Source organism: Takifugu flavidus, chromosome 10 (genome assembly GCF_003711565.1).
Source record: "Takifugu flavidus isolate HTHZ2018 chromosome 10, ASM371156v2, whole genome shotgun sequence".
Taxonomy (NCBI): Eukaryota; Metazoa; Chordata; class Actinopteri; order Tetraodontiformes; family Tetraodontidae; genus Takifugu; species Takifugu flavidus.
In genome coordinates this window covers 8849950-8863135 of record NC_079529.1, presented here as the reverse complement: position 1 = coordinate 8863135, position 13186 = coordinate 8849950, and the positions used below count along the sequence as shown (strand labels likewise).

Below are 13186 nucleotides of genomic sequence, written 5' to 3'. Positions count from 1 at the left end.
AAAAGGTAAATTTGATGCCTGCAGGTGAGTGTGCATTTGCTAAATTGCAAGATATGTTTTTAAAAGAAGCTATTAAATGACATTGAAAAGGTTCAGTGAAAAATACAGGTATGGGAAACACAGGTAACAGCGAAGACTGTGCAAAGCTAGCAGGATCTTTGTGTGGTGGGAGCGTTTCTCTGAGGGAGGGGTGTGTGGGGCGGGTAAAGTGCACCTCCGGATCGCATTTACGTTATGTTCTGAAATCCTTTACAAGTATTGGCACATGGAGGAGGGAATCGGCTCTGGGTGACCTGAATGGCTCAAGAAAAGGGGAGAAAACAGGTAAAGCACTTTTGTTTTTCTGCTAATTTAAAATATTTTAAAGTCGGCTCTCGACTTAAACTGTGCGCACAGCACAAATCAGCAGGAGCTACTTCTAATCAGGACGGTAGACGCCAAAAAAACATCTTTATGATTATAAATGTTGCCTGTGTTTCCAGATAATGGGAAACTGCCACTGCTGAGACACCCCAGCACTAAAGTGATTTCAGTATTCTCCATTCTATTCCATATTCTCTTTCCATTGTTTTAGTGTCTGCAACCTTTTGTAGCATGAAAACAAAGTTGACTTCCTGTGTTCACCTGCACAAAACCTTCCAGCTTCTGCTGTCATATGTTTTCTGTTGTCACTTTAATTACGTACGACATGATAAATCGTTCCTCTCCTTAAAAAGACGACTGGTACCCATTCAGGGCACAAATCCCCTCAAATTAATCACATGTCAAAATTGTGGCGTCTCCACTCATTCTCTTCACAATGCGTCCGTTTTCTTCTCTGTTTTTTCCCAATTTCTTTTTACTTTCTTTTTACTTTTAATCTGTTTTCCTGAGAAACGGTTCTGTAGAGGAGGAAAGGTTAGTTCACACTGAGCACTTTTCCACAACAACTCTGTCAGGTACACAAACATGGAGGAAGGACTGAATTCAGCTATACAGTATTTCAGGACCAAGGCGAGGGACAGGAAATGACTCTGACCCTGAATCTGGGTCACAGCGTGGCCAAGATTTAATGCAATGTTGGGTTCTTCCTTCTTATCGATGGAGGGGATGTGGCTCCGGGGGACAGATGGGCGTCAGTGGGCCTTTCAATCCACAAATGACCCACAAGCCCATGCTGCATCGATAAGGCTCCTGTCCAGCCCACAGCAATGCATCAGAGATGTCATTGTCCAGGTGAGCAATAAGCAGCCCCCCCACAAAGAAAGGACAGAGGCAGGAATCACACAAAGCAGTGATCGACATCCCACTGTTGCTCGCATGTACATGGGTACATAAAGAACACACATGGAGGAACGTGGTGGCTGTCAGCTACACAAAGCTCTGAGCCTCGCCGTCCGGAGGCGGGCGGGTTTCATCACGTCACACCCACGACTCCAGAGCCGTGATGACTTCCCCAGATATCGGGCAGGATATCGTCTCAGTCATCACATGATCGAGCGCTGGGAAAATTAAAGACGGACAAAGGGACGACTCGAGGAGACCACAGGATGGCGGATGCACGGGTGCGGCAGCGGCAGCGGCAGCAGCAGCGCATGTCAGTACCTCTCGTAGTCATAGTCGGAGGTGTAGGCGCCCTCAGAATAGGCGCGGGCCATTCTAGTGGAACGCAGTAACCTGACTGCTTCCTCTCGGCAGATCGGGTGAACGCGATGGTTGCGGCTGGCGGGAAAATACAACTGTCAGCGGGTTTTTTTTTTCTTTTTGCAGAAAAAGGTTGAAGCAGCAAAGAGGAGAACCTGTAAAGGAAGTCCGCGCTCGTTCCGAACGCGTGTTATTGCAAATAAACATAAAGGTTCTATCGGTTTGCTGGACCGCAGACCTTTCATCCATTCTCAGAACTGCTGACATCAATCTGGCAGCATTAAACACCAGCGTGAACATCCAGCAATCTAAGAATTAAGGAGGTCTATAAGAGAACAGCTGAAGCAATAAAAAAAGAGAATGCTGGATGGATGAAGTGTCATGTAGCTCCTCAACTACCTACAGAGTCGATGTATACATTTGATCGTTTGCAGAAAGAAGAAATATATACAACGTAACACTGGTGGTTCCAAGTGTGAGCATCTTCAGGCTGGTGCTCAAACATGTTGGAGGTGAGGGGGTGTTGGAGGGTGGAGATGCAGGAAAGGGGCTTCATGCACGCTCAGGTAAAAAGCTACCTGGGGTCCGTCTGAGGATCACCGAAAGGCTGAGTATGGCTGGTTCGAGGTAGGGTGAGAAAATGGCTGCAGTCACATGGAAGGAGGAAAAAAGAGAGATGGATGTGAGATGTAGCTGAGGGAGAGGCAGAAGAGGAGGAGCAGAGGGGGAGGTTTTGGAGAAAGAAGGAACTGTAGGTGGGTAGATGGAGCAGGGACGGAAGAGGAGACTCAATAAAAAGCATGATGTGACAGTTTAAACCAGCTGACGGAATATAAAAGGAGGGTTGAGAGGCTTCCTCAGCGTTGCCACAAATGGATCAAAGAGCCACAACTCGGCGGTGGCAGGATTCCATGAACACGTGAGTGGTGTCAAATCTCCTCAACCTGCGTGTTGCCATGTCCTCTGCAGGGACAGGCACATTTTAGACATGTCTGAACTACCGGGGCCACATTTTTCAACCCTCCTGGAAGAAAGGTGCAGATCGAGAACATCTGACTATGTCCAATTGAATTTGTTCATCATTTGTGCTCATATATTATTATTATATTATTACACATATTGCTCTTTTTAAAAAAAATAGTGACACATGATCATTCTTGACAGATTTCTCACGCATGCTTGTCATTTGAACACTGCCCCCTACTGGCGAGGAGAAAAATACCAACTTAAATTTAGTCTAATTACACTTGTACATTAGATATTATAACATATGTTTTGCTTTAACGGGGACTATTAAGGAAAGAAAACGATAAGGTGCCTCATCCTGACTACAGCAGAAAATTAGTTACCTGGAGGGTGGGGGGACGCTGGGAGAGCGTGAGCGCGCCCGGTTGATGTCTGCCGACCGCGAGCAGTGGTTTGATGACATCACCTGTTCTGGGACAGACAACGTGGAGCTTTGGAAGTCTCTGCCATTTGACCGGTATTCTGAAACAAATAAATACACAAAAGCTTTTGCAGTAAACACATGTTGATGAAATCAGGTCAACCGTTAAGAAACGCTGCAACCTTGTGTAAACCTACAAAATCTGCACAGATTTATTTATTTATTTTATTTTGACTGTTTTCAAAAACTGCATTTAAATAACGGTTCAAATGATCTGTTGTGTTACCATTGTCCATTAAACATGAAAACAGAGGTGGGGGGGAACCATTATAATGGATTTTGCTTTGCAAGACTGATTAGTCCATTGAACTTGAAAGAGTTCATTAACTGATAATCAGATGCAGCTCAGAGCCGTGATTAAAGTCACTATTAAGGTTGATGGATATTCAGCCGACTGTAGCGCATTAAAATGAGTTTTGGAAGAAAAAAAAACAACAAAAAGGAGAGACCTGCATGTCAGAGCTTTCTTCGGGAGAGCAGCAGCTCACGATACTGATCAATTACTGACCTGGTTCAGGTCGCAGTGGCTAATTGTTCAGTTCCGTCAAACTGGAAGCGGAGAGGTGGATTTTAAAAATCACATTAATCTCATCCAATTATGGTGCGCGTGACGCTCTGGCGCGCTTGTCCATGATTTGCAGTTTGGAGAAAAGTCCCTGGATGCACGCTTTGCATACGCCAGGAGCGATAAAAACACGCCTCCCTGGCCTCATTTTAAAGTAACGGTGTCAGCAGCTGCAGGAGAATAAGCTGAGAGGTGAGTGAAGGGGTATTCCCTTCACTTTGAGTAAAGGGGGAGGGGGGCGGAGGCAGGCAGGTACTGATGAGAATATTAAAGAGGCTGGAGGAGGATTTCCCTCAGTGACGGGCCCATCTGCAAGCAAGACCAATGCCCTGTACACACCGGCTGACCTGTTACGCTGACCTATGAACTTAGCGGAACGTTGGTGTTTACATTCAAGAGCTTGGCGGTCTTCTGTGGACGGAGGTGTGATTTTAAACATGAGAGCGCACATTGGTGTGTTTGTGGGTTTATCACCTGTGTTTGTGGGTGTTATTACCCCCACGCCGTCTTCACAATCATAGTCTGAGATCTCACTGTCGCTTATCCTCTGGGATCCTGGGAGATGAAGATAGGTAGGTAGGTAGGTAGGTAGGTAGGTAGGTAGGTAGGTAGTTAGGTAGGTAGGTAGGTAGGTAGGTAGGTAGGTAGGTAGGTAGGCGGGTAGGTAGGTGGTTAGGTGGGTAGGTAGGTAGGTAGGTAGGTAGGTAGTAGGTAGGTAGGTAGGTGGGTAGGTAGTAGGTAGGTAGGTAGGTAGGGTAGGTAGGTAGGTAGGTAGGTAGGTAGGAGGTAGGTAGGTAGGTAGGCGGGTAGGTAGGTGGGTAGGTAGGTAGGTAGGCAGGTAGGTAGGTGGGTAGGTAGGTAGGTAGGTAGGTAGGTAGGTAGGTAGGTAGGTGGGTAGGTGGGTAGGTAGGTAGGTAGGTAGTAGGTAGGTAGGTAGGCAGGCAGGCAGGCAGGCAGGCAGGCAGGCAGGCAGGTAGGTAGGTAGGTAGGGTAACACAGGAGGGAACGTGAGGATTGGGAGTAGAAAGAGAGAAGGGAAGGATGGACAGAGAGAGAGAGAGAGAGAGTGAGTTAAATTCCTTTTTATTCTTATGCCTCGGTGCTCTAAACCTCAACCTTGATGGAATTTTTCTTGATTCAAATGAGTTTCACGCAGCAAATATCTGGCTTTCAGACCGTAAATCAACTCGTGTACTAACTGCAACAAGCAGCTCTGCATTTTGCTGGCTGACGTGAACAAAAACAGCGCGTTTCTCTTCCACTGAACCCTGAACTGGCCTTTGGAACGACACATTTAATCATTCAATTTACATCTGGCACTCGGATCGGGAGAAGCGATACGGCTTTAAAATTCTTCCCTCACTACAACCCCCCCCCCTCCCCGTGTCATCTCTATAAAGTATGACCGTCTTCCTGCAGCCCCTCCCTCGACGCCTTCGCCTTTCAGTCCACTTAAATCAGCGGGACACATGTGTTTGATCAGAAATGACAAGTGCTGCTCTCTGGCAGTGCCGCTCCAAAACTCCCATCTCAGTTGGCAGCGGACTTTTTACAGCTGTCAGCTCTTTCACCTCACACTAACACAACCCCCCCAAAAAAATCATTCTGGCGGGGGGGTGAGTGAAGTAGCCCATGTTAGGCATTACAGTGAAGCGCATTGGCTAAACTAGGCTAACCAATAGCGGAGGCTAAATAGAACATCTCCATACCACTCCAATCGTACATTCACATTTACAACACACAATGCAAAGGAGAACGGGCTGCAAACATTTGCAAAAAAGTATTTAAAAGGACAAATATTGGTAACAGGAAAAATAATAAACACTGCACACACAGTATTACAGAGGAAAAGAGAGTAAACTAAAACTCTTTCCATCAGAACTGGCAGAATGCTTATCATATCCATTAAGGTTAAGGGTCCAGTGTGAATAAACATCTAGGGAGAGGCTTCTGTGTCCTGAAGCTCTTTATTTTTGCTGGAACGTGCATGTGTAAGATGCCCCATGTGGGTTAAAAACAAACAACTTCAAACCCATGTGAGGCAACAGGAACATGCACCCTGCTTGGAAGAAAGGGGAGAACAATCAGGGAAGAAGGAGGTGTATTTAAAAAGGACAGGAGGACAGGAGGACACTCAGATGGTCCACAGAGTTGTGGGCACAGGGGGCCGTTACCTGAGTTGTATGAATACGGGCCTTTGTCTGTAAGAGTAGAAGCAGCGAGGTTGAGGAAACATGAACTACATCTGCTGGTTAGAACCCGATAGCCCAGTCTCTGAGGGGTTACGTACTCTGTAGCCGCCGGGTTGGACTCTCTCCGTGGAGCTGCCTGCGCTGCGAGTTCGGGGAGGCACGTGGAAGTGGGATGGAGGACACATCGTGGGTTTGAAGCTTGTACCAGTGAGGCTCATCATCCAGAAGAGCCGTCTCTAGCTCAATGAGGATCTGTAAGGGGAAAGACATCCTCATTGTAATGCACACGGGCCGACAGCAGCGCAGGTTAGCAGCGAGGCTAACATGGTTTGGCGGTCTTACCTCTCCCAGGAATTCGCTTTCCTCCTCCCTCACCCTGGCTTGGTCCCACAGTGTGATCTCCAGCATCCGCTCCCGGAACTCCCGCCGGTGCACCGGTGAATACATAAAGGTCTGGTTCCACTTGGGCTCTAAGGATTTCTTTACCGTTTTTGTTCTCCTCTTGCTTTTGTCGCTGGAGGAATGGTAATTCAAACTGTTTTTATTTACAACCACATTAGGGAAGAGCCACGAATACAACACCTCGATAGCACAACACAGCACCGAGCACATGCTGCCAATGGCTAATTATAGTGACACACTGAATGACCATTTAAAGCCCACATTAAAAGAGAAATGTGTCTAAAAAATATAGATATAGGCACAGATTTAGTTCAGTCCATTGGTGACATTAGTTGTACTGTTGAGGCTAACTGTTACTGTACTCACCTTCTATCAGGGAGGAAGTAGATTTTGACGTAAGGGTTCCTGGGTCTCCCATCTTCCCGGGGTGGCAGGTCTTTGGCGCCCAGTATGGTGACGATCAGCTGATGGCCCACCTTGTCGTACCACAGTTTGACCTGCGGGGGCAGAGCAGAGTGGCGTTCTGAGAGAGCGGACGGAGGCAGCACAGGGGGCGCAGAAACGAACAGAGGGAGTAAAGCAGAAGAAGAAACTTGGGTCTCTTCTCCTGTGTTAACCCTTCTTTAGCAGGATGCCCTGCTCTGATAACGTGTATCAGATGCAGTGTGGTCAATGCTTAAGTGCCCATTTCTTATTTTCCTACTGTGTTGACTGTCAATAATATTTGGTAATTTTGTGCATGTGCAAGGTTTGTTTTATAATTAATGTTCTTCAGTGTGAAGAGTTTTTAAATCAATGCTGCTACTTTGGTTATTATGTTATTACACTCTTCCCCTGCAGGGAAGGATAAAATTTATTGATAGGAACAGAATGCAGCTTTGGCCCAGGTGAACTGAAGCGAAACGCTAAAGGCAACATGCTCCTTCTAAAACGATACTGTCCATAGTAATGTTCCCTCATATAGTCAATGGGCACTGACATGTAGAAATCAATCATGCCGTTGCGAGAAAGATCGAAGACAATTCACACTAAAATGGAAGTATGGACTCCAGGAGGAGCGGCTTAGAAGAAAATCTCAATCTGAAGCCTTAAAGAAAGTGCATGAAATGAGAAGGGAAACTCTTCTAAGCTCACATCCATACTTCTCTGAAAATATGATTATGAAAAAGGGTCTGCATCAGCTTTAATTTCCGGCAGTACATGCAGCAAAGCAAGAAAAAGCATTCGCTTCCATTTCATAAAGGCAAAAACAGCAGAGGCTTATGAGAAAACAAATTGTACCCAAGAAATTTCTGGACCACTGGAATATCAGATCACAACATCACCTCTGCTCTATTATGACTTCATTAGTAGTTAGATGAAAAAACTACAGGCTTTTGAGAGGATGCAGGTTTTAACAACATGAACACACATGGAGACCCAGCAGATCTCTGTCTGACACAAATATACAGAATTTTAACTCATTCCGCCCCACAACATCAATTTAGCATAAAGGATAAACTACACAAAGAATAGCTACAGTAAAAAGTCTGAGAGGTACAATTTGCTTCTACTTTAACTGTGGGGGTTACGTGACCAATGTCAATTGAACACATATGATGCTTTGGTATCCTGGCAATGCACTGGCCGAACCGGCAATTGTTGTTTGCTAACTCACAGTTCCTCTAGTGCAGTGATGGAATTAGCAAGGTTATGGTTCGTGTGATGCTGAAGCAGCTAAAAGCTCACATTCTTTGCCCTAAATGCTCAGAGAGACACCCTCCTTCATTACCCACAATTCCAGATCTCTGAGCTAGGGTCAAACGTGTCCGTCCTGACGGGCAATGGAAGGGTGTCTTTTACGTAAGCGTTTGGATTAGTTGAACATGCACTACCTGGGAACAATGATATGATTGGGTTAAAATGAGTAATAACAGCTTTCAACGTAACTGTGAAATCAAATTCTTTTGAAAAAAGAACACAGTAAACTGCACTGTAAGGGAAACTCGAAGCTGCCATTTCCCAAGGAATGCATTTTCCAAAGAATGGAAACAAACAAACAAAAAAAAAAGGCCAGTCAACAGTGAATGAGCAAAGACCAGAGAGACATTGCCCTTCAGACAGGGCCCATTACCTGGACCCTAGGGGCAAAAGGCGTTGTTCTTCTACTAAGGCTTTGGCTCTGGACAAGCACAATTAAACAGCAAAAATCAAAAAAGAAAGGAAATGAAATAAAATCCAACAATCAACAACAAAACACTCAAGTTTCCTCAAGTATAGTATACAGACATGTCATAGCTGTGTAAAATAACTCATAGTCAGTGAACAGAGCTGCGCTTAAACAATTCATTGACAAAGTTCAGTGCTTCTTCGCTACGTCATTATTTTGTGAGGTAATACTTGGCGGACAGGAGTTGCAGCGACTTACAGCCATTTCCTGTGTGGATCCTAAATGTGAGCTTTGATTTATCTCTCCGTTTAATGCAGCTCTTCACCTATTTACCCAGGGGGGCTTTTAAAATGGACAACACAGGTACAGTAACTCGAGCTACAACACTGCTGTGTTAGCAAAAGGCCAGCAAAAAGATAAGCTGACAGAGTAACACGTTATATAACACAAATAAATATATGGTTACCATAGGCGATGCTGGGTCCTGCTCAGCGACAGGAGGTCGCAGCCACCAGATGATCAGTTATTGAGATGATCTGAACGGGACTTACTGAGAGCTGTCCTGACAGGTACTGGGGGGCGTCCCTCAGCATGCTGGGACTCATGGGCGACGTGACCGAGATGGACGGGCGGTCCATCTTTTGAGACTCAAAAGAACTCGAACCTGTCGGCGCAAACGTCGTTCAGGTGCGCAGTGGCATCAAACAGAGGGAGGAAATTTGCCGACACTCACTTGATTCCAGTTGTGCATGTGTGCTGTCTGGTATCCTTGGAATATCTCTGGAAAAGACAAAAGAGTGTTAGACAAAAGGAGGAGGGAGGGGGTGGTAGGAAGGGATCAATTTGACCTAATGCTGACAGTAGAGTGCTTTAATGACTCTAAAAGCTACATTAATCTTCATTTATCCAACAGCTCCCGCAGCAGCACAAAGCAGCTCACATATAGGAATTGACAAAGTGAAGGCTACTGCTGTTTTTACCCCCTATTAGGCACTTCCAAAACAATTGGTGGAGAGGTTCATTCTGCTGTGCGATGGTGTTCACTCCACCAGCGTCACAGAGAAATGAGAAACAAGCTGGCATGACTTCCTGTTCTGCATCCCTGCATTACAGGAAGCAGCCTTCCCAGGTAAAACACCCCACAGAATTGACTCATTGACAGGACTCAATCAAAATCAAAACCAAACCACTGTCTAGCAGAACAAGTGCAATCAAGTCTGCTCTCACCCCAGAGGCCGTGAGACCACCAGCTCCACCTGTGGCTCAGGTTTAGACTCTAGAATAATATTGTAAACTTCTTTAAATGTGGCTCCTTGTAAAAGCTTCCCATTCCACTCCAGCACTTGGTCACCTGAGAAAGCAGCAGAGATATTCCATTCTTTTTGGTGCTGTGGTTTTATGTTTTAAACTGTGATTCCACCCCAATGCAGAGGTGTGCTGTGTACATGTGTCTGAATACCTGGCCTGAGGTGTCCGACAGTATCTGCTAGACTTCCTTTCCGTACTTTTGTAATAAAAGCACAAAGTCTACCGGATTCTGTCATCTTGCCTCCCACTACCTGAAGAGAGAGTGAGGTCACATGATTAGCAGTGAAATGCGTGACAGGAGTAAACACAGACTGCACCCTTAATGCACCGTCTTCAGGATAGAACCTATGAAGATGGGGAACTTTTTTGGTATTAGCTTTTGCCCGCAGGGGTTTAATCCCCAGTAAAAGTATTAAGGAGGAAAAGCACGAGGAAAAGCGCAGCTCTCTTTTTTTCCCTTCTCAATTTAAATGACCCTGGCTACGCTTCACACCCCCGGGACACATTCTGGTGCAGCTCGTGTGGTTCTGCAACAGAACAAGCCCACAGGCGAGAGCTGTACTGTACGCTCCTGAGCTGCTGTATTCCACTTTGCTCGGCTTACATGGGCATCATACAAATAAAAATCCCTCTTAATGGCAGCTGAATGCCAACATACAAAGGAGCTTAGTGAAGTCTGCTAAATGAAATGGCTTTATGTAACAGGCAGGAGCCAGCAAAAGGGGCTCGCAGAGAGAGACAGAGAGAGAAAGAGAGAGATGGACAACAAGGGCGAGGCTGGCAGTCTGACTGATGGACTGACTGGCTGGATTGCCGAGTTGGCTGGCTGCTGCTGAGCGGACAGAAATGCACAGAAGCACTGAGCAGACACAAACATGCCATTTCAGGAGGCTCATTCAATCAGTAATGATTTTTCCCCATCTTGCTGGCTCTCTGTTCTCTCTCTTCACGGCCCACCATGCTCCTCTGCACTTTGGCTGCTCAGCTGTTTTGGTTTTTTATCCAGTGTCCACAAGATACCGATTTATGCAACACTGTCAAGGGGAGGAAGTGCAGGGCAAGCAGCAGAATAAAATATTAACACATATTTAAAACAATAAAAATAGGAATAATGTCAGAAAAGTAAGTATTCCGTCTGTTGATTACTGCAGCGACCTCAGCTGTTACTGAATACAGTTCATTAATGTACTTATATGATTGACTTCAAGAAGCTGTACAAGTCAATATCAAGTGCTGCTTATTAATATTCATCAGCAGCATAATTAAGTCAGTAATTAATATGTAGAGGGGATAGCACTGTGTTGTGTACCATATCTAAAAAGCCAGGTGATATGTATTAAAAATGACATAGCGCTACACTTTAGCATTGAAACAAGAACATACATGTATGTAAATGTTAAATGTTCCATAGGAAGGATAGTAATTCAAAGTTCCCAGTACAGCTTGTCCTCCTCAGACACAAAACAGGATCATAAACCTTGGCGTCTCACCTTCAGACCGAGTAGAGCTCCTGAGTCTCGAGGCACGCTTCCATCTTTCATGCGCTTATTGAGCAAAATACGTCCTATGAGGCGATCCCCATCTTTGGACGGCTGCCACGTCACCAGATGCTATAAGGTCAGAGCGACAACACACCTTTTGTTTAACGACTCATCCACTCCAATTTGATGAAAGCAGACAACTGTTAACACTGACAGGGAGGGCGTGGGGGAGGTCGGTTCACACCGAGGGAGGAAAGTTCACACAAACTGAGCTGACTTATCGAGAGCCTCCAATTAAATCAGATAGAAACACGCTTAACTATTAAATCTGGTATCTTAGAAGGGATTAAAGTGTTGCTGAAGAACATCGCCGATTACAAGAGTGTTATCTGATGTTTGCTTGCTTGTGTGAACCTGCCAGTGTGAGCGTGGAGCGAGCTTCATGCAGAGCCCCATGCAGAGAAAAGCGAGCAGCCCGACACTCAAACTGGCTCTTCAAACTGCAGCGGGAAGACAATAGAACATACAACCAGCAGGATTTAGGGAGAAGCAGACAGCAGTGGAGAGAGAAGGTAGCAGGATACATGAAGAAATAAGGTGAGGTGTAAGCTGACTATCAAAGAATGAAACACATTAACACATGAGGGGGGGGGGAGCCATGACAGTGAACTCACACGCACGGTGGAAGGGAAAAAAGAAAAACAGACTTTATTGTGCAAAACAAGTCCAATCTTCCCTGGTTTGTGTGCTCGTAATCATTTGGGTTTTGCTACAGAAGTGAGTGGAAGGTTGGGCAGGGGGACAGGTTCTGTCTGGACTGGGTGCTATGGGGGAAGGGCAGCAGAGTGAGAAGGATGGCCCTGAGTAAAGGTGCTCTATCTGCACTAAAAAAAAGGACTGCTGCAGTGCAAGAAAACGACATACGGAGGAGATCGAGCATGCAACTAGAGGAGAGACCCACATTCCTATGTGCCATGACAAACAGAGAGGTTGTGTGTCCATACGCTCTTGTTTTTTTCCACAACTACTGTAAGATGTGTAGCTTCTGTTTGCAGAGCAAAACAGCAAGTACAAGTAGCAAGCAAAGAGGGTGCCTCCCGGAAAGAGATTTTCAGCAACACCGAGCAAGGTGGAGCCAAAAGTAACCGAAAACAAAAAAAAAGGAACGGAACCGCAGGAGAAATCAACTCATACAACGTCAAATCAAATCCAAAATACAAACATCTCACCTATTTACACTTAGTGACAGAGAGCAAACAAAGACTGGATGGGCAGGTCATAGATAACAACAAAATGCAGGCTACATTGACTCAGTACCTTCTCACTATGGCTATGCTCCTCGTTTAGGGTAGTGCTACTGCACGTATCAACTCCCGAGTCTTTAACCTGAGGTTCACACCACGTCAAGTCCTCTTCAAATGAGTGTCCCCCAAAGCGCACCATTTTCTTTTGCCTCTCAGATAAGGTGTGTGTCGGCTCGGACATAAATGTCTGCTCAAAAGTTTTTCTTTTTCCCCTTTGACTCTCCCCTACAGGTGTGGGATAAAAAACAGAAAGAAAAACAGAAAAACAACATGCAGAGGTGTAAATAAAGCGAAGGAAACATGAAATGACTAAAGACTCTGGGGTCTGGGAGGACAGACATACAGGGAGGAAGAGAGAGAATGGGGGGGGGGGATGGGTCGGGGTCAGTGTCAAGGCAGGACCCCGCATGTCTCACCAAAGACATTGGGGAGGCCTCGCTGCTATGCCAAGACGAGTGGTCCCACCAGTGGCCATCCAAATCTCCTGTAAATTCGGGGAGGGGCAGGGCACACGTACACAAGAGAGGACAGCGAGAGGGGCCGGTGAGGACACCACAGAGCACGCTTGAACATAACACACGTAAAACACCTACAGAGACTTCCACACATTCATTCATGCACGCACACGCGGCACAATCATCATGTAGGACTTTGAACCGACGCAGGTTAGCGTCAATTTTCTGCATATCAAACCAGGCTGATAGCAACCTTCCCA

At 45.8% G+C, this 13186-nt stretch overlaps 1 protein-coding gene across 50 annotated transcripts in view; it reads right to left on the bottom strand.

Annotated features, from left to right (window-relative positions):
* rims2a (regulating synaptic membrane exocytosis 2a) overlaps positions 1–13186 on the bottom strand; it is an 83524-nt gene that overhangs the window by 26859 nt on the left and 43479 nt on the right. For 16 of the 50 annotated variants that reach the window (XM_057044342.1, XM_057044336.1, XM_057044343.1 and 13 more), the window contains 14 exons: positions 12485–12696; positions 11177–11296; positions 9838–9937; positions 9606–9729; positions 9112–9158; positions 8930–9042; positions 8343–8390; positions 6596–6726; positions 6170–6362; positions 5926–6079; positions 5810–5836; positions 4110–4190; positions 2973–3111; positions 1585–1701 (listed from right to left, as the gene is read on the bottom strand). In XM_057044342.1, coding sequence (XP_056900322.1) covers positions 1585–1701; positions 2973–3111; positions 4110–4190; positions 5810–5836; positions 5926–6079; positions 6170–6362; positions 6596–6726; positions 8343–8390; positions 8930–9042; positions 9112–9158; positions 9606–9729; positions 9838–9937; positions 11177–11296; positions 12485–12696 — 1606 coding nt within the window. Of the gene's footprint in view, positions 1–1584; positions 1702–2972; positions 3112–4109; positions 4191–5809; positions 5837–5925; positions 6080–6169; positions 6363–6595; positions 6727–8342; positions 8391–8929; positions 9043–9111; positions 9159–9605; positions 9730–9837; positions 9938–11176; positions 11297–12484; positions 12697–12887; positions 12956–13186 lie in introns of all 50 variants that reach the window. The other 34 variants (XM_057044348.1, XM_057044349.1, XM_057044381.1 and 31 more) reach the window with 10 other exon arrangements.